Consider the following 26,000-nt stretch of genomic DNA (forward strand, 5'->3'; position numbering starts at 1 on the left):
TGGACATAGCCTACTCATAGGCAAGCATCTCAAAGATATCCTTGATGAAGGAATTCATGATGAATATAACCTACTCATTGGCGGTGCGCCACTCAGGTAGTTGTGCCAAGTGTTTTCTACATATGTATATTCTGTAGGCATTAACACTATTCTTACTTATAAGAAGATAAAGTACTAGAATGAAAAGGGGGGAAGTCGTGTCCTAGGACCTGTGCACCGATGGTTACACGCATATAGATTTATGTCAGGGTCCATGGGTCAGGGTCCAAAAGCATATCAAATCACTTTTAAATTTCAATTTATATGTCTCAATAAACTCTTCTTATCAATTTTTTTTGTTTTCGGAGATTTTTAAGTATTTTGTTTGAGTTTTTTTAAATCTTTATATAACGTCTATAAAAAGTGTTTGTCTTGTGTAAAAAAATATTTAAAAATATCCAAAAATTGAATATTTCTTGTGTGTTATCAGATTTTGATGTGAAGAATTTATTTAACCATATAAATCAAAATTTGGTGGTGATTTAATATATGGAAAGTCTGCACAAGGAGAGGTGAAGTCCGTCCTAGCCGTTCAATCTTAAAAACAGATTTTAGTCATCAGATTTGAAGATTGATGAATGAATAACGTAGAATGAGTAAAACGAGTTGGTCCTATTGTAGGATAGATAAGTATTGCAGCCCCTATAGAATAAGGATCTGTACTGTTTTGATATCAGTTCTAGGGGTGCTGTTTGGCTTTTTTAGGGAAAATCACACGGTATATTTGCAAACAAAAATTAATTTACGAATAATATTTTTATATGTGTTTTTAGCAATCTAAAAGCAAAGGCTGAAAAATAAAGTATGATAAAAAACCTCTAAAATCAACCCTAAATTTAAGGTTGAAAAATCAAATTTTGGCTTCAAAACATATGGAGAAGAGAAAATACAAGGGTGCTAGCAATATAGCTCTGAAATTTTTGACTGCTCTATTTTGATTTACTTACTTACAGCTTAGATATACTACTTGGATGCCTTAATTTTACCAATATTGCTCATTCCAAATAAAAAGAGTCCTACCATACCTTCATATTTCAGACTCTTGGATAGCTCAAGGCTAAGGTAGTATGGGAGCACATGAAGGTTAATTGTTTATGCTTTGGAGGCAGCTCATTGTATTATGGTTAATCACTTGAGAAATATACATATGTTGCTAGTACCTTACTCACTATTGACCCAGTCGTTAAATCTACTTATCTGTGCAATACATCTTTTTCATCTCTTTGCACATGGTGATAATATTAGTTTAAAATTGCTAAATATATCTGAAACCGGACTTCATTTTATCTGTTGCACTTTCAGAACTATTATGTGCCGAAGGGAAAATTATGGATGCCAACAGTTAGCAAATCGCTTTCAGTACTTTTCAGAAAGTATTTTTGGGGTAATCAATTTGTAGTAATTCCTGAAGAGGAGATAAATGAAGGCTAGCAGATGGCTTGAGTAGACTTGTCTAGGTAGGATATTAATATATTAATTTTTCACTTTATAGAATTGGTTTGCCTTGATACTCCCTAATCTAGAGCTGTCCATATAGTAAATATGTACTCATACTACCCTACTGTCTTCAGTTAAAGGATTCGATGGTTTTCTATCGATTTGTACAGTTTTGGACGTGGATTTTAATTTTAAGGTATGAACTTGTTAAAACTGTAAGTCTGTCAAATTTTGTGTCAAAATGTACTTGACAAGTTGATGTTCATGTACATGTATTGCTGTGTCTGTAAATATATAAATATATTCTGATATAGATAATAAATTGGCTCATGTACCGCTCATAAGGAATAAATAAGATCGACCGCCACCTCACCATCCCCTTTCATCCCCTCTCTCTCTCCAGCGACACAAGGTGGTGACAATGGTGACAAATTAAAGAGTGGTGCACGACAACGTGGCGATCCAATGGGGCTGATGATGGTGGCGCATGGATCCGACATAGACTACGATGAGCGGAGCACACTATCTCGATGCACCCACAGAAGCAGCCAAGATGACGACGGCCAGAAGCCATGGCGATGGTGAGCCGGTGACTGACGCTGGGATGGAGGCATTAGGCGATTTTTTGAATTTTTAGGATTGTTTCTGAAATTTTTATGGAATATTATATTATAGGCCGTAAACTTATCCACCGCCTTGATTTTTACGAGCGGCATAGGCCACCCGTAAAAATGCATTTTTCGATCGTTGGGTTACCGCCTGCAATAACTATTGATTTTCATATGTGATTGCTCGCATGCGGCTACGATCCAGACTACAAAACGGGTCCCAAGTGCCTGCAAAAGTTCTTTTTGGCGTAGTGTGTTCTTGCCAAGGCTAGCGATTTCCAGATCGTTGCACCTAATACCACAAAATTAAATTTAAAAAACTTGTTTTCTATTGTACATCGTTGTGAATTTTAATACGCAAATTAACAAAACATTGAGGCGTTCCTTTATTATCTTACACATCAATTTCCTTTAATAGAATGTATGGAGTAAATCCAGTCCTTAATCTTAGGAGCAGGTGTCATTTATGTCCTTAAGCTTGAAAATTGCACATCTATGTTCTTAAATATGTGAGCATATGTCATTTAGATTCATAAACTTGAAAATTGCACATCTATATCCTTGAACACCGGGGCGGATGTTATTTAAGTCCAAAAGTTAAAAATTACACATCTAGACCCACTAGGTTTAATGAATTATAGCCGGTCCTAACCTCATTTGACTGTAGTTGACCACTGCATTCTACATAGATAGCACATTTGTAAATAGTACGTCTAGAATAAAAAGTGTTGGAATAATCGCAATTTACCCCTTTGCGCTACAATAGCTCCCTGAGATTCAAAAAAATGCCCAAATCCCTCGCCTCCCACAATGGCTAGGGTTAGATGCTAGGTGGCGAAGTGCGGTATTTGGCGAGCAACCGGATACGGTGAGGTTGCAGTAGTATGGCCAAAGCACGGTTTCAACGCGGCATAGCACTATCCCGTCTCGAAGCTCCTTCATGTTTAGTGGTCGCCGCAAGGCCCACAATCTTGCTACCTCCAGCCACTCCTTTGTTGCTATTCCGCTGTTTGTTGTGCCAACCTGTCCCTCATCACTACCCTACACTTCACCGCCTCGGCCACTAACACTAGCCACTAGGAGAGGCGAGGGATTTGAGAATTTTTGTGGATTTTAGGGAGCTAGTATAGTGCGAAGGGGTAAATTGCTATTACTCCAACAATTTTTGTTACGGAGGGGGTTGTTTGCAAATGTGGTATCTATGTTGAATACATGTCAGCGGTTAACTTGAGTTAAACGATGTTTGGACTAGTCATGATTCATTTAACCAATACGGTGGATCTATATGTGCAATTTTCAAGTTTATAAATATAAACGACATTCGCCCTCAAATTTTAGGATCTAGATTTGTAATTTTTAGTTTTACAGACCTAAATGGCATCCACTCGGTAGTTTAAAGACCGCATGTATTTTACTCCAATTTGAACAACAAATGAATGATGTCTTACTAACTACTGCACACCCACTTTCTTCCACATCGTGCTCTCCACATAAAAGAGGAGACGTGAGCACAGTACAGAAAAAAAAAAGCAACACAATACAAATTGAGAGCACATAAGATTGTGCTACCGATGCACTGCATCAATAGTGCTCTTATTCCTCCCTGTTTCTGCCGCCCCATATCTGTCCACATACTGAATCACTCGAACGTATAGGAATGAGGAGCGTTGGGAACCTTAATCCAATACCATTATCTGCTCTTATCTCTTGAAGCTCTTCTGTAATACAGCCATTGATCGTTGAATGCTTCGTTCGGAGATGGTTGTTGTCATTGAGTGGCAATTTACTCAGCAGCAAGAACCAAAGGAGGAGAGCAGATGAATCCACGCAAACCATGAACTCCGATGGAAGAGATGAATCACAACCATGCAATACTCACAGTTGTTTCCTCACCTACAGAAACTATGCATCCTTGTCTACACATGTGTGTCTACAGGACTACGGATGCATCGATCTTGTGTGGCACACTCTTGGTAGTAGATGAGAAGGCAAACCAATCAGATGGCAATTCACATGCTCCACCGGCGATTTCGATCTTACCATGTGGTGACAAGGGCAGGCTGCCAGCCTCGTCACTGAGCCCTGGCTTCAAACTAAGGTTACGTTCGGTAGGAGGTAAGCTATCTGACATGAAAAACACAGTAATAAATTAGTACATGATTAATTAATTATTAGATATAAAAAATTATAAAAGATCTTAATATGATTTTTTGAAGCAACTTTCCTAGAGAAACTTTTTGCAAAAAACATACCACTTAGCCCCAAAATCCTGTCACCGAACCTATACAAACTCGCCAAAAGGAAAAAATATTCACTACACCAAGTTCTCCAAAACAATAGTTGGTTGTCTTCCCTCTGACAGATAACATCCATGCAGGAGATCGATGAACTTGTTTGTTTGGGAGGGATCTTGCAACAAATCAAACATAACCATAACAATCCCGACAACGTCACTTGGAGGCTGATTAGCAATGGAAGTTACACTTCCAAAAGTTCATACGAAATGCAATTCACCGGTTCTTACTCACCCATCTGTTTTTGAAAACTTTGGAAGGCAGACCACGAACGAAAACAACGTCAACTAGTTTGGCTCATTCTGCACAAGAAAACTCTAACAGCCGAGAACCTCCTATGACGACACTGGCCTTGCAACTGGCTATGCAGTCTCTGTGGAGAGACGTTTGAAGACACCACCCATCTCTTCAAAGAATGTAACTATACAAGACAGGTCTAGAACCAAATCTGCTTGTAGGGAGATTTCAACGCAATGGAGCTGCCAAATAACAAGTCCCTATAGGATTGGTGGAAATCCTTCCGCGAGGTTAAGCCAAAATCAAGGCAAAGAAACATAACAGGATCACTGATAACAACTTGGTGAAATGTTTGATTGGAGAGAAATGACAGAGTTTTCAATGACCGGCATAGTACGACCCTTCAATTAGCATACAAGATAAAATTAGAGGTTGATTTAAGACGCTCGAGCTTCCAACCGCCTTGAGAGCTAGAGATTTATACTCCTAGCTATAATCATCCCTTGTAACCTTCTTTTGTCTTTTTTAACTCCTTTTATTCCTTCTAATATATTTCGGCAGGCCTTCTGCCGTCGTCATTAAAAAAACCATACCACTTAGCAGTTCGCAAAGCATGCCACGAAAACGAGGGATTCTGGGTAAGCAAAGGGTGGTGCCCAACGTGGCCTAACTCTCAGTACAGTTCGTCTCCACAGTTCATTCGTACGCACTGTTGTTTCGACCAAACTGAAATTTTTACATATGAAAGCTGAATGAAATCTGTATAATTCGTAATGCCATGACTGTATAGTATGACTAGAGGCTGCTGCTCATGTGTAAGTTTAATTTGATCTCTCGCGTGGATTTTTAACTCCATATCTCGGTTCCATAGATGCCGAGATTTAAACTCTCCTGCCGCACTGCTTGGTTCCTTCTTGGTGATTTTGGCTAGAGAGGAGACATGTGGTGCAGTTTACAACAAATAATTACTTCTGTCACGTGGAAATTCTAAATGAGCAAAATTCAAAGGCCCAACAACTGCCATTGGGTTATAAGGCTAAAGAAATACTCCTTCGGTTTTGTATTGTAAACTGTTTTAGCTATACTTAGATTCATCTATTGATCAATATAAATTGTTTATATTTATGTCTAGGTTTATTACTATCCATACGAATCTGACGAAAGCTAAAAAGTCCTATATTGTAAAATCAATGTAGTAATAAAGAACAGTGGCTGTCCTCGTTTTTTCACGATGAAAACCTTCATATCTATCTGTACTAGTCCCACAAATAGGTTGGCACACACGATTACATTGTTGAATAATCAAGAGTTTCATACAATTTTTCCACACCAACAAAGATGATTACAATAGGTCGACGAAGGATAATACATAACTTAGAACCAGAAGTCCACTAATAACCAAGGAAAGTTGCAGAAAGTATAAGCAAAAGTGAACCAACAAGCCATACAGAATGACTAAGCCTACTGAGGCCACGTTCGTGTGAGTGGGGTTAAGTTAACTTACCCCGACACAAAAAACGTAGTAATAGATTAGTATATGATTAATTAATTATTAATTATTAAAAAAATATAAAATAGATTAATATGATTTTTTAAATAACTTTCCTATAAAAAATTTTTGCAAAAAAATACACTATTTAGTAGTTCGGAAAGCGTGCGCGTGGAAAACGAGGGTAATAAGTTAACTTAGAGGGGTGAACAACGCAGCCTAAGCCCCACCTTCTAAGTCATCTTCGGGTAATGGTCATATGAGCCATAACACCGCCACTCCCTTCCGAGTGTTTTAAAGCAGGGCAAGTAATTTTGTTACCAAGCAAGTCACCACGAAAAGGTATGCATCCATGGGCTCAAAAATGAAAGCACAATTCCATTTGCATAGTCAGATTATCAATTAGTTTTTCGCACGCCTTAACCTTGCTGGGACTAAACAATATTTTAGCCCCTCGCTCCACCCCATACGGCCTTGTTCGGTTAGTTGGGATTTAATTCCCAAGAGGAATCTATCCCGAGGGGATTGGGTGAATCTCTCCCATATCACCCAATCTATGTGGGGTTTGAATTTTCAACTTTCCCATAATTCCTTTATAAAAACATCTGTTTTGATAGGGATTTACAAAAAGTAGCATGTTGGGATTTTACACATTATCATATAAGATAATGGGAATTTTTTCACACTACCGATGGAGAGTATTAATTCCCTGGCCAAGACAACAGAAAAATCCTGGGATGGGTCAGGATAGAACCCCGACTGGGCTTAACCGAACAACGATTTTTCTGTGGGCCGGGATTTATTCTGCGAGGGAGAAATCCATGGGGGTTATGGTCTAATCCCACCCAATCCCCCTCTAACCGAACAAGGTCTACGTGTCGTAGATTTCCCTATGGCCTTGTTCGGCAACGTGGGATGAATTTCCCAGGGAATATCCATCCAAGGAGGGATTGGGTTGACCCCCTCCTACTCACCAAATCCCCTCACACCATGAGGTGTAATCCCTGCAATCACTTGGTTTGTTTGGATACAAATAGTCTAGCACAGGGAATGGTAGGGATTGCTTCATCTTGACTTATATATGATAATTTATATATATATATAATCCTAAAATCAAAGGAAAATAGAAAATCTAATAACACGATGCATCAACTGCATACCAAAGCAGACCAAAATAAATAAACCAGCATCACCTAGTACTGGTGATAGTAATAACACTACTACAAATGGCAAAAATAAGACTAATTACACAACTAAATATTGTGTGAAAGAGGTAACAAAATTGTAGGAAAATTAGATGTTTTCTAAATCTTGCCAAAAACATAAAATATGTGACAGTGTCCACAATCTGTAAAATAACAACCCAAAAATAAGCAAATAAATTTCTCAGAATGAAGATATCCACAATGCCTGACCAACTCATTTTTCAGTATAGTTTTAAATAGTATGAAAATGCACTGGCTTTTCAGCATTAACCAACTAACTCTTCCATACATAGTTCTGAGATAATGAATGACTATTACATCATAACAACTCTCACAATAATTGCATTTCCAATCAAGTCAACAGAAAACGTGATGCAATCTGTACAACTTCAGGTTATGGTAATGACAAAATTAACTAATCATGGTTCATTCAGATCAATAGACCAAGTACCAGTCCTGTTTGCATATGTCATCTTGCAATCTCCATCACCCCTGCTCAAGAAAAATAATAATCAGCAAACCAGTGAGACTGCTCATGCTAATGCCTTTTACTTTTTCAAATATACAAACTTCTACTACTACTAAGATTGATGATCCATAGACTGCAGGCTTAAGCTAGTATGCTTGCAAAAATTCAGAGCACACATGACTATCACAACATTTAAGCAAGAAATCAACATAGTACTCTAAGGTGACAAGATAAAAGAATGCACAAAATTCATAGCCCAGTCCACATTGATCAGACAGTGCATGCTAGCTTAATGCATACAAATTTTGTGTGATAGGATAATTAACATTTAGCAAGATAATTAGTATAGTACGATGACGAAGACCCCCACCATTTCTACGCAGATTTGAGTGGTACAACAATTGAATTTCAGAATAGAAACTTACTAGCATTGTCCTTAACCACATAAGACGGGTCATAGGTCCTGCACTCATGAAGATCTCTCTATTTTGAGCATCCTTGAAAACACCAAAAGATTTGACTTTCTCTTCAGTTGATAGCTCTTCCATCCTTTCTACAACAGTTATGCAATTCTTTATTGAGCAATCATCCACTTTGTTTGACTCCTCCTTTGCCTCGTCTCTCTCCTTGGACAGAGCTGCAACTTTCTCCTCAGATTGTTTTGTTCTCATCTCCAGATACCTTCCCATCATATCAATGACATCATTTCTTTTAGCCTTATTCGCAATCTTGTCGACCCTTTTCCTCGGAGCAAATTTTCTCTTCTTGACATTGTTTTCTCCATCTGTTCTTGAGGAGGTATGAATGTGGCTTGGTAGAGTTTCTTGATCCATTCCATCGTCTTCATGATCTTGAACTTGAGTGCTCATATCAACATCAACAACATAATTCGGATCTGGAAATGCATCACTTCTCTCAAGGTATTCTTCGCCATTGTCCACTTGTGTGATAATGGCATGTTGACATGGCTCAATAGAGGTGAAATTCATGTTTCCCTCGGCAGTTTGTCCTGAAAAAAGCTTATTTTTATCATAGAAAAAGCAAGGCATAATCCGATGTAAGAAAATGTATTAGTAAATGTACCATCGTAGAGCTCTCCTAAAGACTCAAGGAGAGGGAAGGATTTGTTTTTAATGAACTTCTTAGCCTTCTCATTTGACTGTAGAAGATACAAAACATAATAATATTGCATGAATAAATATAATATTTGATTTCAAAGAGAATAAAAGAACTCTACTCAAATGTCACACCTTAATAATGTTTTGCCAAACAGCATCATCAGCAAGGATCATGCAGCGTTTGTGATCCCAAGATGCTCCACTTTGTTTCCTTGCCTCCTTTAGCAACCTATAATCTCATTTCAATTCTTTCTCTTTGTCTTGTATCTGCTGCTTAGTCATCGTGACATAGGGATGTTTCTCACAAAATTCTTTGACTACTTTATTCCATGCCTCACTTGTCCATCCATTTTGGCATCGATAATGTGGATTATTGTGTTCATGTAGTAAATCAATAAGCGCCTTTTCTAGTCCTGGGTTCCATCAAGCTCGACATGGTTGAGCTGTTAAATAAAATTATATTGCATTAAAAAAATGTAGCATGAAAGGTAAGTATTTCAAATTAACAAGTTTGACAATACCTTTTGGAGACGGCCCCTTCTTCTGCGTGTTGAAGCTCTTAGGTGAAACCTTCTTCTGTACATGCCTAAGTTGTAATAAGCTTGCTTCTGGAGAAATTCTTCCAAACATTATAGCTGTATTGCAATATTGTACTGAAATTTATTGAATCAGCAAGAACAAACTTCTCTACTAAGAGTCCACAACATTGCTACTGATTACGTAAAACGAAATAAATACAAATAATACAGAACCAAAATACTATAAGGCATTAACATAATCTTGCCACATCTTGTTAGCAATTGTATCTCTAATATTATTCCCACTACTAATCTGATTGCTTAGAGATTCCACATCATTTTGGTATTCATTGTCACCTTTCTGGTAGATCAACAAAATCAGTTGGTTCTATATTATCAGGTTGGTTTTCTAGCCACCCCTCATCACCATTAAGCATTCGGATCATGTTGTGGAACACCGCAGTGACTGCTGGAATCCGTACTTGGTTCTTTATCCGATGGAAGGTACCTACTTTAAGGATGGGAAATCGCTTTTTTAGAACACCCAAAGCTCTCTCTATATGGTTTCTCAAGATAGCGTGCCGATGATTAAATAGCTCCTTATAGTCCCTAGGTCGATTATGACCATGTCCAAACTCCTTTAAATGGTAACGGACACCACGATAAGGAGCAATAAATTGTGGTGTGTTGGCATAACCTTCGTTCACCAGAAAAAATTTACCATTTGGTACTTGAAAACCACTATTCACTGCTGATCTAAGAACCCGTGCATCTGTTGCAGACCCCTCCCAACCACATGAGATAAAAGTGAAGTTTAGGTCAAAATTGCATGCAACCATCACATTTTGGCTTAAAGTTCCTTTTCTATAGTTATAAGTTATAGTTCCTATAAGGAGCTGCCTTCTCTCCATCTATAGTTATAGTTATAGGAACGTGGGTACCATCAATAGCCCCGATACAATTCTGCAGCAAGGAAAGAAAAAGATGAAAATATACATGAGTTTTTATTTAGTCAAGAACTAGATATTTATTTGTACTTGAGTGTCAAGTTCACCTTAAAGTAAGGAAAGAAGCGAGGATTTGTTCTAATCTTCCAATGTGTTTGGTTAGCATGAGGAAGCTTGAGAAATCTATAGGTGAGTGTTGGGATTATTTGAAACACAGATTTGATGTGGCGATGAATTGTCCCCGCTGTGCTTGAATTCAAACTGCAGAACTTGAAAGCTTGCATTGTGCGAGAGCATAAACAGGAACATTCCAACTTTCTCCTCAACCTTCACACTTCTACTATCTTTTAACAAATTCTGCTCTCTAAGATATTTCGCAATTGTTTTGAAAACATGAGGCTCCATACGGAATGCAACTTTGCAATCCATTTCATGTCCTTCGAGGATTTCCTCGAGCCTCTCTTTACCACACAGCTTTGAGGTATGTCTAGGCCTTTTTGTCGTACTAGCATATACAATGCAGGCAAAATAAGAAGCATCATATCATCGTCCTCTTCTCTCCTCTTTTTAATTTGGTCGACCATTCTTGAAATGATTTTTATACTAAAGAAAAATATCGAACCGCTATAATTTAAAGCATGTAGTAATAAAATATGTAATTTAGCATGGAGCACTAAATATTTATATATATTCTACAGTTAAGTAACAGTGAGAAAAAGAATGCATATTAAATAATTAGTAGTGAAACACAAAGAAGTACTCATATATATATATATATATAGAGAGAGAGAGAGGGGACATGTAGAGTCGGTTTGTAAACCGACATAAATTCCTACTATATTGTACACCAGCTAAATAAAAATTAACTACCTCTGTATGCTATCATTCAACAAGCAGCACCTACTATATAGTACCCGATTAGAATATTATATTGCCTCCTAGAATCACAAGAATATCAATGTAAGGAATTAACGCTTTGTTTGGATTAGGCCAACCATATAAATCATCTAGGAACTAACTGACCAAATAATTCAAGCGATCCTGATATACTAATGAAAATGAAATTGCATGGGCTGATTCAGAACATTAGCTCGCCACAAAACATTACTAGATATCTAGGACCTTGAGACCTCATTTTTTGTTGGACTAATTATGACGTTTTGTAAACTGTCATACATGAGACTAGATGTAAACATCTGCAGTTTCGTGTACACACCAAATTTCCGCAGGTACTTAGATGTAACTTAGCTAAATCTCACCGTGTGCCAGAAGCGAGGAATCCAAACTCTGATGTTGCTCGACAAGATCTTGGCTGCTGATAACGACACCTCTCTCACTCCTTTCCTCGGCTCGACGTGATCTAAGAAAAAATTAGCTCAAACCCTAGAAGACAAGAACAAGGTGAAACTCTAGAAAGAGAAGAGGGGTACTGACCGGAAAGGGGAGCCGGGAAGGGTGGAGACGAGGAGGACAGTGATGGCGCTGCTTTTTCGACGGAGGAAGGAGGCGGTGCTTTGGTCTCGCGAGACGGGGGAGAGGGAGGTCGCCGTCTTTGGACGTGGAGACGGCGGCACACCACGCTGCGTCGTTGCCCGGGGAGAGAAAAACCGTGTCGATGGGGATTTTTCTCTCCCCCGTGGGTTGGCGTGGGTTGGGAGGAGGATATTTCCCATCCCGGCCCAGCCGAACACACATATGTGCCACAAGGGATTATTAGCCCAGGCTGGTATTTTCCACGGGTATTAGGTCTCTATCCCGCCCAAACCAACCCTAAACGAACAAGGCCTACGTGTTGTAGGATATCCCCCTGTCATAAAGGGTACCGGTGTTTAGACCTTCCCACCAATAGGGTCATCACCTGGCGGGTCATCACATATGCTAAACAGTTAATCTCGTCATCTATTAAAACATGGAGGCAGTGTTACACAGAACATACAGATTACACGGAACACTAAATCCTACTCTCTATTATAGAGCAGGACCCAACGAGAAACTCATTTGACAACTCTTCGAGCATGCAGCTGTTAGTAGGTTCCATGACGGATCAAACTTCTCCATCTGAATAACCAATGGCCGTTTGCCCCAGGCGAGAGGCCATGTGCTCGCCAAGGTAGCCTCCGAGGTGTTCGTCCAATGCGCTCCGATCAACCTGCTGCTGGTGGAACGCCTTGCAGGCGAAGTAGAACACGCTCTGCGCAAGCAGCCCTAGCAACGTCGCGCCGGCAAGAAGGCACACCAGCACGGCGCCGACGAGCACGCGGCCTGGAAAGCTCAGGCCGAGGCCCCCGTCTGATCCGCCACCACGGCCACACGGAACACCATGGCGGCGACGACGCAGGCGCCGTAGTAGGAGGCGACGAGCACCGCGGCGGTGCCGGCGCGCCCTCGGAGCAACCGCCTGCTCTTCGCCATGGCGGCGAGGCCGCGGAGCGGGGGCTCGAGCACGGTGACGGCGCCGGCGAGGTGGCACAGCGCGGAGATGTAGATGTTGGTCGCGGCGAAGACGGCGCCGAGGAGCGCGACGAGGAGGGAGACCGGGAGCCGGAGGGAGGGCGCGGAGGAGGAGGAAGACGGCGGCGTGAAGAATACATGGAGAGGGAGGACGGTGAGGGCGACGACGACGTTGTAGGCGAGCACGAGGAGGGAGACCCAGAGGAATGTGCAGAGGAGGCGCGGGAGGACGCGCGGCAGCGCGGCGAGCGTTGACGCCACGGTGGCCGGCTTGGCGGCGTAGAACGAGGCCGCGGTGAGGACGGCGGCGGCGGCGGTGGAGAGGACCAAGAACGTGTAGAGGAAGACGACGTAGATGATCAGGTATCCGAAGAGCCTGAGCCACTGGGCGGATGCGTCGCCGTCGCCGTCGTCGTCGCCGGAGGAAGAGACGGAGGCTTGACCACGGCGGAGGACGGTACCGAAGAGGGAGTGCGCTAGCGAGAAGAAGGACAGCGGGAGGACGAAGCAGGCGGCGAACAGGGCGACGGCGCGCGGGACCGCGGCGGCGACGCGGATGTGGTCGGCCGCGCCGAGCGCGCCGAGGTTGTGGGCCGCCGCTGCCTCCATGATCACCGTGATCACCATGCTGGACGGGAGGACGGTGAAATTGAGAAACTAAGAGTTGTTAGGGAGATCGAGGCAGTTTTCGTGTGCCTTGAGAGGAGTGGCCGCAGTTACCACCATTTGCAACCGCTCTCTGAACCTGTTTCTTTTTTTTATATGTCACCTTAATATGTTGTTAAAAATAGGAAAACAAATCAGATGGTAGATACATTATCCTATAAACATGAGATTAAATTCAATTTTCTAAAGTTGTAATAAAAATAACAAATATAACGGTAAATGTGTATGTACTGGTTGAACTTTATTTTTTTATAATTTTTACATGTCAAATTTAAACTTATATGCTTAATATAATTTTTTTACATAAAGGCTATAGGACCGACGACCGTTTGGCTGATCTCCTTGGTACCGCCCTCGTAAGTGACTTTCTAACATTGCTGTACTTTTTCCATACTTTTTCCCATCAGGTTTAACGGGCTTTCGTACTTCTTTCCACTGATCTAATGGTTTCATTCCCCCATTGATAGACGGGATACTTAACATGTTATTACAGCACTGCACGGGTCAGGTCGCAGCACACATAGTATCCGTCGGAGAACTGAAAAGAAAAAAAACCAAGTAGCGTAATTCGACAAATAAGGAATTCACCGTATCAAAGTAAAAAAAAATATGGTTCTTATGGAAAAAGATGTCATGCCGCGGCACCGATAATACCACGTATCATCTGGTTTATAATTTATTCTTTTTAGACGGGATTCCGTTTCATACTCATTTTAGCCGTTAGCATCATATTAATATAACTTATCAATTTTTTTAAAAAAAATAATATTATAATTATTTAGATAACACGTCACTAGATACACGTGACAATGACGAAACTACGCACCGCCGAGCCCCCGGACACCAAGACGTTCGATCGTGGACTTACCAAAGCCGTACGTACGTGCTGCTCATCATCGTGTACCTACTGTCATAGTGCGTGGGACAAGGTCATGCACACAATATGTTTGATCTCCATGGAATATTGACATCCTCCAGAACTAATGTTTTAAGCTTATAAATCTCCGGATGTATAGTTACTAGTTACATGCCTGTTGTCCGTGCTTCGCAAACTATATTTGATAAAAAAAGTTAGCTCAAAATACAAATTTTATTTTCGGTATATCAACAATAAATAAGCTTGATAAATCTTAACTAAAACATGTAACAAAAAAAATAATATATAAAATATTTCACATCCATACATACTACTATCGAATAAGTTAAGCAACCCATATAATATAAACATATCTCATTGATGCTGCAATAGAATTTTTTAGTACAACAATTGTATGAAGAGGTATAAGAAGTTAGCACATCTTTGTATAGACAATATTTTTAGTATGTGTGCCAATAACACTTATGTCTTTGTTCTTTTTCTATAGCGGCCTCTTTGAAATGGCCTGAGAAAGTGCAATATAAAGCTGATCATGTGAGAACGCTGGTTCCAGAGGGTAGACACCAACATTTGACAATAATAGAGAGAGTACTCTCTCAATATGTAAAATCTGAAATTGTATTTCTAGTACATATCCATTTTTTATTTGTTTAATTCATATGGTCTACTATTATTATTCAACGGCACTATATGAGCAGAATTATATATATATATACAGACATAATTGATAGAGAACTGACCTTCTTAGATTAGACTAATAGATTAGACTAATGGTGCAAGCAAAATCAAGTAAAACCAAGTGATTGTAGATTCATATGGGTTCTGTGTACTGACTGTTTGATCATCTTATTTGAAAAAATTATTAAAATTAAAAAATAGTCAAACGTAATTAAAGTACTATTTATGTTTTACCATGTAATAACAAATAAAAATATTAATCATCAAAAAAATTTTCAAATAAGACAAAAAGTCAAATATTCTATATAAAAGTGAAAAATTGATTTATTTTATGACGGACTTCACAGGAATTAACGATTTTACAAATGATTAACCATATCACGTTTATGTTTTTGTGTCACTTTTGTACCGGACTGCTGAGCAATCAGCATGTTCATGTTCCCGACCAAGATCGATGGAAGGAGGTGTGTTTCATTGCAGCTGCAGCGGATCCACAATCACGGCGTTGGCCATGGTCCACATCGTCTCATTGGTGTAGGCGTCTTCCTCCCGGTAGAAGAAGCTGGCCACCTTGCCGCCGTGCCAGGAGAGCTCCCTGCACCGCCGCGGGACGACGGCGCCGTCCCTGAACGCCAGCCGCTGCAGCTCCCACCTGGCCGCCCGGATGGCCCTCCTCACCTCCTCCTTGGCCGCCTCGACGGCCGCCAGGGACATCGCGCCGCAGCCGCCGGCGGCCTGCACCACGACGCTGTTGGGCTTGCCCACCCGCATCTCCCTCTCGACCCCCACCGCGTCGTTGATCAGCCGGCCGACGGTGCTGGCGAGCTGCAGCAGCCGGGTGTACTCCTCGCTCCTCACCGCCTCCTCCGGCAGCGGCTCGCCGAGCAGGTACGCCGACGCCGGGATGATGGGGCCGTACGCGAAGGAGTACTCCGCCGCCGACATGTACTCCTCCATCGTCGCCGGGATGTACTTGCTCATCCGCCACTCCGCCTCCGTCAGCATCCCCCTCACCGCCATCGCCCACTGCACAAACATTTCATTGTACACCCAGAAAAATTCTAAATGGATAAATTTGCCAAATATATAATAATATATATATATCAAAGATTAATACGTGCACGTACTTAGTATAACCCCTATCCTTCCAAGACGTTCCAAGTTTCATCCCACCTCTCACACTCCTCCCAAGGCCCTAAAACCACCCCTACTTCATTTAAAAGTTGGTCAAAGATTAATCCTATGGGTCAACCTCTTTACGAGCTTCGCCTAATGTCTATGTAAGCTCACCTCCTCGTTTCACCGAAAATGTGCAGTAACACGACGATAAAAATGCAGTAACACGACGATTAATTTACAGTAACAACGTCAAAACATATCCACGAGGGATCTACTTTTTTTAAATAATTTTTTTAAACAATATGGTACAAAAGTTCTTTAAAAAATAATTTATGAGGTGAGATAAAGTTGTTTAAAATTCAAAATCTTAAAAGATATCTACAAGTGCAGTAATCTATGCAGTAATAACGTTATGTTGCTATAAAATATGTGTATTGTTACTGCACAGTTGCATTAATATTGTGATAGAAGTTTAGAAGTTTAGTAACATCGCGATATACGTGCAGTAACATATGTGTCGTATAATAACATCATGATAGAAATAGAATAACATCATGACTATGTACTGTTGCTACAGTACAACTAATGCATGTGAGAGAGCTAAAAATATTGTATTCGCAATATTTAGAGAGCAATATCTCATGTGTTTTATATTATTTTTCAAAACCGTTTTCACCACGTTGGTTAAAAAATTACGATTTAAAAAACTAGATCCGTCATGACTATATTTTGACGTTGTTACTTTATTTTATAAGATATGTTATTGTATTTTTGTATTCGTGTTACTGTAATTTTTAGATAGACGAAAGTTGGCAAAGGTAGGGTGTGGAAAAATGTCAAATGACAGGTTTGATCAGCGAGATTTAGCTTTGACTAGGCTAGAAAAGAAAAGAGGCTTTGGGCCTTTGGAAGGAGGTGGGAGAGGGTTTGGGCTTTACGAGGAAAGGAGCATAGAATAACTTATTCTAAGGGGAGTGTGCATATATATATATATATATATATATATATATATATATATATATATATATATATACTCTAGTTACGCTGAGTTGCAACTCACGGGCTGCTCCGTGAGTCGGGGTCCAAAAATTTATTAAATCATCTCTAAATTTTGATTTATATGGCTCACTAGATTTTTGTATCAAAATCTTATAGCATGCAAAATTTTTTTATTTTTGGAAATTTTTAAGTATTTGTTTTGAGATTTTTAACAGTGGTACATAACACATTGATTATTTTATTAATATAGTAAAACCACTTTTAAAAATCTAAAAAAAAAACTTAAAAATCTCCAAAAATAAAAAAAATTGCGTGCTATAAGATTTTGATACAAAGAATCTACTGAGCCATGTAAATCGAAATTTAGAGGTGATTTGATATGTTTTTGAACCCCAACTCACGGAGTAGCCGATGAGGTGTAACTAACTGCAGCTAGACTCTCTCTATATATACATGGTGACGCTACACAACGTGTCACACAAACAATGAGCTACGACCACCCCCTCCAAGCACCACAACCCCAATAAAGCAAGTCGAGTTAAAAATAACTGATTTCGTAGATAGCATGATGTTGCTTGTTGAGTCAAAAATTAACTCAAAAGTGACTGCCCACTTGTTGAACAATGTGTTGGTTGTTTAGTTAAAAATTAAGTCACGTTCACTGGTTTTTGTACTCGTGCTTTAGTAAGTTCAAATTTGACAGAAAAGAGTCAAAACTTAACTCACTTTATTCAGGGCATCCCGCAAGTAATTAAAATAGTTAAAATTTAACTTCATCTTATATAAGCGTGGTGGTTGCTCTATTGATGAGTGGTGTGGGGCCTACGTTGGTTAGGGTGTGTCACGAGCTGTGCATTATGTAGCGCTCGGAGCGCTAGATAGTAGTTCTATATATACACTATAAAACGCTTAGAGCCCTACGTTACGTAATAAACAGTGCGTGATACAACATCCATATCCCCGACTCCATATATTGTCCATCGTTCCCCACCTCCACACCTCCAGTTGAATTTTAACTTTTTGAACAACACACCGCATATATCGATTTGAGTTGAAATTTTACAGAATTTTTAACTCAGCAAACCTTCATGTAGACTGAAAGCTGTGAAGAGAATCAGTTAATTTTTAACTCCTCAAACCAGTAAATGCACACATTCCTTTCACATTATCATCGGTTAAATTCTAACTTCACATCATATTGTACTAAATATCTCATACATAATATGTAAGTTATTTTTTAACTCAACACTCGTATTTGTCGGTTATTGTTTAATTCCACTAACTTTGTTGGGATGGTGGGAGAGGATGGGATAATGTGAAAGTTGATTGGTAGATCGCTGTGTGACGCGATATGTTGCTTCGTAGCGTGCTATGTAGCGCCACCATCCACACACACATATATATATATACACACACTCTCTCTCTTTGTTTTGCGTTGTAAGACGTTTTAACGGTCCACAACCATCTGTGTTCATTCTGATGATATTGATAGAAAAATGTAGCGACGTTTTTTCAACACAAAATAAATACGGTATCGGAATATACTCGGTGTTAGATTTCATAAAACTAATTTGGTGTTTTGGATGTGGCTACATTGTTGTCTACAAGTTAAGCTTAAATGAGTTTGACTTTGCAAAAGTGAAAACGTCTCGTAACGTAAATCAGAAAGAGTATCATCCTAATAAAATAGGTGCGTGGATAAAATAGTTAAAACTATCTTTAAAAAGTATTCTGTGGTTGATTTAAATTCTAATGCGTACGCTACTGCTGTCACTACCATAAAACACACAGGCCATCTCCTAACTTATGGGGGTTTAATCATAGAGATTTGCTCCGATCCAATAAAAAACACCTCGAGATATCAGTACCATTGGATATAACTGAATAGGATATGCGCTATTAAACCTAACGATCAAAAAATAATTTGGTACCATAAGGTACTGGTACCTCATGGTACAGACTGTAAAATTGCTTTTAATCATACATATCAGTCAATAGAAGGCAGACAGACTTACTAGCTCCGCAAGATGATCCATGACGCTACGATTCTGCAGCTGCGCGGTTACTGCACCGATACCCCTGGTCGTGTTGTAAACAGCCTTGAACAAGATCTCAACGCGCTCCGAGACGAACCCAACCTCGGCGTGGTTGTCCCATCTGCACCACCACACAAAACAGATCGCAAGAAGCTCAACCAAACGCACGCAGAAACACATGGGATCATGCACGCATGTCGATATATATACGCACTTCTCGATGACCTCCACCAGGTTCCTCAGCTCCTCCATGGAGCCCTCGCCGTCGAACAGGTCGTCGACGGCCGTCGTCAGCACGGCGTTCTGGCTCCAGGCGACGCGGGCGGCGGACAGCTCGGGAGGGAACAGCGGCACGACTGCGCAGAAATACGCGTGCAGCGGCAGTATCCTTGCGAACTTCAGCTCGTCCAGCCTGTGTTCCTTCACCCATCTGAAAAATGCATGTTTCGAATCAACTTCAGCTCATCCAGCTGCCAGTGTCCGTCAGAATGTATCTGCACCTGTTGACCTCCTGGAGTTCTTGTTGGAAAATGGACTGCGTGGATCCGAATTTGTCGATGGCCAAAGAGAGGATTTCTGGGTTGGCGCTGGAGGAGCCACCGACGATGCAATGTAGGATATGCTCAGGATTGTTCAGGCAAAGCAAGAATTAGAACCCTTGAGATGGTGTTATGAAAATTTTACCAGTGTCCTGATTTCAGAAGCTGGAAGCTGTTTGTCTTGAACCGTTCTATGTTCCCCTTGTGCTCCAGTGGTTCCACGGTTGCAAAGATGGGGAACTCAAGGGCATACTCGATCTGCAGAGAATGGGATCAAAATGTTGTTTTGAGAAGGAACTATTCTTGTTTCTGACAATGTACTAGTACTGAATTAATTACCTCCTGGACTAATGGTTTTGATATCTTTCTGGTGGAGAGTTGCTGCTTCAGTAATTTAGCTGACCAAGAACCAATCTTTTCTAGGATCAAATCATCTTCCGAGAATCGAACTTGTGAACTTCTGTACAGCTCCAGCAAAGGCTGGATGTCATTGACATATGCATGAATTGAATCATCGTAGCAGGATTGTTCAGCAAATTGACCCATTCCATCTGCTCAACAGTTCCAAGGTGGTGATTAAATTTTCCAGAAATAAAATTTTTACTGTAAAACCCAAACAAAAAGAAATAATGTGCCAAACTTCTGGACATGCACCTGAGGTGATGTCATAACCATTCATACGAAGGAGGCGGAATGCCTTTGCACACGTCGCCATATCCGACATGATTTCTTCCTCGTTTTGCATCCAGCAGCTGAAAGCAGAGCAGAATCATGAAGATATAAAGGAATAGATATAAAAAGACACAGCAATTTCCTATGTTGTGATTTGCTTCCTGTTACGATTCATCATAGTTGCAACTCATAAATGGAATACCTGTAAGTCATGTCCAATATGTCCTGTATCTCGCTAGCGAAATCCGAAGAGATCCCCATCTTTTCAAGAGTGTTCACCATGCAAAGCTGGGAGTATACATTGTCTGGATATATCACAGGTACTGCCAAAAATAAGAGAGTACATATAAAATCTTCAATTTGAAATCTCATATATACATAAACTTGCTGGTTGGCACATAATTATGATATTTTGCCATTTGTTTGGACCAAATGTAAAACATTTTGCACCTGAGCCACCGAATTTGCTAGTGAGTGAACCCAAATAGTCGAGTGCTCTGTCGTTGCAGCTGTAGATTGCTGCAGCGGCCGTGGTTGAAGGCGAGTTAAACAATGAGCCGTTGTTCCTCTGATATGGCATCACAAGGTTCCAATCATGTCTTCTCCCAAGCCCTTCTGATACATATGCCATGAAGGCTTTTCTTGCTGCAACTGTGCCACCGCCATCCCTGTTTGCAAATTAACTTGATGAAGCTTGAAATTGTCACAGGATAGAAGTGTCACTACAGCCATTTACTCTGTAATAACTAAACACATTAGGCCATCCCAAATACAAGTTTCATGGACATGATTATCTAGAGTGATATGTCATCTAAAAAGTTCAAAACTAGAATGAAACACCTCTCTCTCAATGCATAATTTTATCTATCGTTATTTCCTAGGCTACATGCAAGACACAAACTGTCTAGGTAAACATAGAAAGTTTCATCCTCATGAAACTCATTTCATCTCTTTCTTCATTAATACTTTACTACATCATCAAAAATACTTACATGACACTCTATTTATTGCCCATAAAACTCCCATTAAGATTGGCCTTAGTACCCAAGTAACTATTTCCCCTCCGAAATAGATGATACTCTGGAATCAGGGTAGGCAAATTTTGAAATTGTACAGCATGAATAGATGCAATTATTGTTTAAAATATAAGAAGAGGTGGCGTAGGAACTTTCTCATATAATTATATTATTTTAGGTTTTTGTAAATATATAGTTCGAAATAGCAATATTAAAACATGTGTATTAGAGACTATCCCTATGCCCAAAACATTTTGTAGAAAATAAAGAAAGATGGCAACCTATTTATTGCATAAATGGAAAAATAAGTGTAATAAAGTAGAAATGGGTGCTTGTTTGGGTTATTTCACAAGTAAGCCAAACAACATATTTAAAAATAAAATAAAATTTGTGAATAAAACTTTTTATATATGCGCTCTTGACAATCTGAAAGCCAATGCTATAGAATAAACTAATTAAAAAAGCCAAAATCTCCTCTAAATTTAAGGTTGAAAATTTAAATTTTGGCCTATAATCACAAACAGAAGCGAGACTATAAAGAAACTTTTTTTGGTCAGACAATTTTTTTTACTTGAAGGTTATAAGAAAATATTTCGGGATAATGGCAAGATCTCCCGGTTGAAATCAAAAGTACGCGATTATGTTGATTTTTTATTTTTCGGAACCGCCTGTAAAAATAGCTCTTTAAAAATTCCAATTAAGTAGCAGTGAGATGTTTATCCTCGAACTTTTACACTGACTAACCTTGCTAGCTCGATCTCCCGGAGATAAAAAATACCATCGATGTCCGTTTTAATAACAGGAATTTCCAGGCCCATCTCAGAAGCAAGCTTAAGCAGACCAGAAAAGGTGATATTAAACCCCACAGGGGAGACACTCTGCCCATCCATGACAACCGAGAAGTTTCTCCCAATAAAACGCAACCCTGTCACAACCATTTTCCTCGAACTCAAACACAGCGAGATGTGCAAACCAAAATTAATTGGAGCAACACACCAACATAAAATGTTTATATATTATGCCTTTCGTGAAATATATTAACTACCTCTCCTAATGTGATTTGGGCCAGTATTCCATCTCTTAAGAGCAACGACACATGCCAGCGTAGACAAGAGGATGTCCTTGTTTACTTGGGCCGATTGGCCCCATGACCCGTCGGGCTGCTGGTTATCGAGGATCCACTGGACGCACTGTGGGTAGCACGGGGCATGGGGAAAGCCCCTGAGTGGCACCATAGCCACCCACGCCGTGTCGTACGAAGACGGCGATGGCTCGCCGCCTTCCCGCAGCTGCTTTCTCACTGTAGCCTTCAATTCGTCTCTGTGCTGTGTATATTTCACCAAAATTGAATGAACTCAGCACTAATTGGATCGACATGTGCTATGCATGTGTGTATGAGCACATTCACGGTGCTCTCTATGAGTGTTGTGTGCTCTCTATGATTATTTTTTTTACTTTTTATATTCAATGTGATTAACTTTTGAGTCTATGTTTTATCATCTCTTTTATTGAAAATGTTATATAATTATTAATTATTTCGTTCTAATTTGATTTGTTACTTAAAAAAAATTTAAACCTGTATTATAGTTTTACATATTTCCACAGTAGTTTTAAATGAAAAAAGGTTAAAGGTAGATTTAAATGTTAACAATATCAAATAAAAAAAGATAGAAGAAAGTACTATTTTTCTGAAAGTAATCTTAACTATTATAGCTCTTTCAAGGTGCTTTGCTTATTTCCAAGGTAGCAAGACCCAGCAATAAACCTAGCCATTCATTTTTCTTTGTTTTATCTAATGGTAAATAAATTTCTCGCGCTTAATAAGTTGGTGAAAGCAGGAAAAGGAAAGCATTAAGGACTACGTTCTTTCCAAATTGACCAAATGCAAAAATCTGGGTCCAATAAAATTCCAAAAATCCAAACAACTCAAATGGACTTGCAGGTTATTGGTTGAAATATAGTGAAGTGGTTATTTAAATTTTCTCGGTAATCAAAGTTCCATGAGAAATCATGGTAATCATATGAAACTAAAAGTCATATATACAGATAAATATTTGACAGATCAAATTGAAGCAGTTTTAAAATAAAAAATTATGACAGCTGCATGGAAATTAAATATTGTTGAAATTCCAAAGTATTTGAAAATTTCATAAGCATGTAAGCCTGAAATATATGCACCAAATTTTAATTATGCGAATTTGACCATAGAATTCAAAATTCTCATGCAGGATTTAAACACGTACAGAGTTAGAAATATAAAAGTATCTGCCTAGCTATGTTGTAATTCGAATTGAATTATGGCTAAATGACAATGTTTCATTAATTAATTACCTTATAGACATTAATTTGTTAGTAGCAAGTTGAAGAATTTTCCCTTTTATTTTTTTCTCTATTACCTCCAATGAGGTAAGAGGGATCATATCCATTTAATCAACACAAAATGGACAGCTAATCTAAACAAAATGGACGAGCACTATAAAAAAAAAATCCTACTATTAACTTTTGGGTTCTATCATCAATGCAAAAAAAATGACACCATCCATTGAGCTAGAAAAAATTAAATAATGCTCCACATAAGTTCTAGATCCACAGATATATCCTTATAAATAAAACAAGTCATATATAGTGTAGTACCATGCCTTGCAGGATCCCGGAATTTGGCACAACTGATGCTGCTGCTGCTGGCCGGGAATGGAGAGGAAAACAAGTAAACGTGAGATATGTCGCCGGGTAATTAATCTTGGCTGCATAGCAGAAAGGAACCTGGAAGAGAACAAACATATACACAAGCACATACCTCTGGTGACCAGTGGAGGAGGCACACCGCTGGGTCTCCTTGGGTAATTCATCCCATGGGGTGAAGCTCCTGCAGGGTCTCTTTGGATGCACACTGGAGGATGCACACTGCTGGGTCTCTTTGGATTCAACCCGTGGTATGAAGCTCCTGCAGCTGCAGCTGCAGGGAACTGTCCGGCAAGGCAGGAGGAGGAACTTAGCAACATCGTGTTCCCGGTCCGGGCAACCTCTCAAGGTGAAAGAGCTCGAGACAGACTTTGAGGACACACTGCTTTTAATCTCTTGAATGTATATATATGCCTAGAAATTATATCAATAATTATAATAGATTTCAAAATATTTGGCAATATATACCGGCTTTGCATAAACCACTATACAAAAATTTATGTTGAAACTCGACCGTACTTGAGAATAAAAGATACAAAGCTATCGTATAGTGGAGAGATATATGCTAGCGGATTGTGATCTTTTATCTTTAAATTTAAGGCATGTTTATTATGTAGAAGTGGGACGATGGGTTCGATGGATTCACGTGTCAGAGACAAAAGCACGCGATTTAAAAGCAAAGAATGTTGATCCCCGGCAACTATTGTCCAAACCACGCTACTCATCCTTCATTATTACACTATGTTCATTATAGTTAAATAGGAGAGGTTAAATGATTAATACATAATTTGATTTTCCTGGATTTTGTAGGTACTTACAAGTTGCAATATGATATTGCATTGTCTTGTACATAACCTATTTATATTAGCCTATTTTATTTCAGTGGGATCCCTTCAAATTTAGCCCTATGTCTGTCTGTCACTGTATCTATAAATACTTATCTATGACATGTTGAGAGTATAAATACTATATCTATATATAATGTGGTGCAACCACTCTGGATCCATTGCCTTTATTTATTTGTTGTCCAGTCGTTCGAACACCTAAGGTGAATTAAAAGGTATAAAAAGTTCAGCAGAACAAAATAGCACTTAAGCCTGTTCAACCCTGACCTGGCTCACAAAATCCTAGGGGTCAGGCCATGCCTAGGCTTTATTTTTTTTCTCGTGAATCGTCAAGCTTGGGCTGGTTTTTTTTTCTAGACTTTTTCTTAAACTGGCCCTAAGCCTGGCTCATCCCGGGTTTAGATAGGCCTAAATACCAGGTATTAAAGTTTACATAATAGGCTATTTGTAATGGGTCATATGTAATAACGATTGAAGTAAAAACAAGGTTTGATATAAATTTACAATATCATCTCATGTTTGACTGTTTATCGCTGCACATAAGTACGTATGTATGTTAAAATAACAAATTAGAAATTTTCACCTTCATGCGTGAAAGGAACCATCCGAGCCATCTAAGGTATGCAGGTAATTAATGGCTCAGACTTTGCGCATATGCGGATATAAAACAAGAGTCGAATACATGATTACATATTAATGAAAATATAAAGGAAAAACGTACGCCAGTACGTCATCTGGAATTAATTTACTCTCTCCGTTTTTTTAACGCCATTGACTTTTTATATACGTTTGACCATTCATCTTATTCAAAAAATTTATATAATTATTGACTATTTTATTATGTTTTGATTTATTACTAAAATAACTTTAAGTATGATTTATAATTTTATATATTTGGACAAAAATTTTAAATAAGACGATGGATCAAATGTAAATAAAAAGTTAACGGCGTCAAAAAAACGGAGAGAGTATAACTTTGTTCCATACTATAACCGGTGTTAATTAGTTTTCCGTGCAGTGCTTTCATACGTGAATTACGCATGCATGGGGTCGTGCATG

At 39.3% G+C, this 26,000-nt stretch overlaps 2 protein-coding genes and 1 pseudogene across 2 annotated transcripts; all 3 read right to left on the reverse strand.

Moving 5' to 3' along the window:
* Window positions 1-7,569: 7,569 nt before the first annotated feature.
* LOC107303682 lies at window positions 7,570-9,070 on the reverse strand. Its single transcript, XM_040528535.1, has 4 exons — window positions 9,029-9,070; window positions 8,862-8,937; window positions 8,204-8,787; window positions 7,570-7,801 (listed from the first exon to the last, which is right to left on the reverse strand). The coding sequence occupies exons 1-4, from the start codon at window positions 9,068-9,070 to the stop codon at window positions 7,796-7,798; spliced, it is 708 nt and encodes a 235-aa protein (XP_040384469.1). The 3' UTR covers window positions 7,570-7,795.
* A 3,187-nt stretch (window positions 9,071-12,257) lies between these two features.
* On the reverse strand, window positions 12,258-13,448 carry LOC102701786 (annotated as a pseudogene).
* A 1,924-nt stretch (window positions 13,449-15,372) lies between these two features.
* Window positions 15,373-24,062, reverse strand: LOC102699468 (stemar-13-ene synthase-like). The gene is made up of 12 exons (XM_006665027.3): window positions 24,049-24,062; window positions 22,460-22,739; window positions 22,159-22,339; window positions 20,849-21,066; window positions 20,601-20,721; window positions 20,381-20,478; window positions 20,066-20,277; window positions 19,872-19,984; window positions 19,688-19,774; window positions 19,402-19,617; window positions 19,167-19,308; window positions 15,373-16,059 (listed from the first exon to the last, which is right to left on the reverse strand). The coding sequence occupies exons 1-12, from the start codon at window positions 24,049-24,051 to the stop codon at window positions 15,505-15,507; spliced, it is 2,226 nt and encodes a 741-aa protein (XP_006665090.2). The 5' UTR covers window positions 24,052-24,062; the 3' UTR covers window positions 15,373-15,504.
* Window positions 24,063-26,000: the final 1,938 nt, after the last annotated feature.

This window comes from Oryza brachyantha, chromosome 11 (genome assembly GCF_000231095.2).
Source record: "Oryza brachyantha chromosome 11, ObraRS2, whole genome shotgun sequence".
NCBI classification, from domain to species: domain Eukaryota; kingdom Viridiplantae; phylum Streptophyta; class Magnoliopsida; order Poales; family Poaceae; genus Oryza; species Oryza brachyantha.

Bases quoted from the DNA above. Each gene is read 5' to 3' on its own strand.
- LOC107303682 (XM_040528535.1), bottom strand. From the start codon at position 9,070: ATGATCCTTGCTGATGATGCTGTTTGGCAAAACATTATTAAG. The intron at 8,938-9,028 runs GTGTGACATTTG...TATCTTCTACAG, and splicing joins TTTGGCAAAACATTATTAAG to TCAAATGAGAAGGCTAAGAA. The intron at 8,788-8,861 runs GTACATTTACTA...AGCTTTTTTCAG, and splicing joins TTTAGGAGAGCTCTACGATG to GACAAACTGCCGAGGGAAAC.
- LOC102699468 (XM_006665027.3), bottom strand. The intron at 20,722-20,848 runs GTGCAAAATGTT...TATTTTTGGCAG, and splicing joins TAGCAAATTCGGTGGCTCAG to TACCTGTGATATATCCAGAC. The intron at 19,309-19,401 runs GTGCGTATATAT...GTGGTGGTGCAG, and splicing joins CTGGTGGAGGTCATCGAGAA to ATGGGACAACCACGCCGAGG.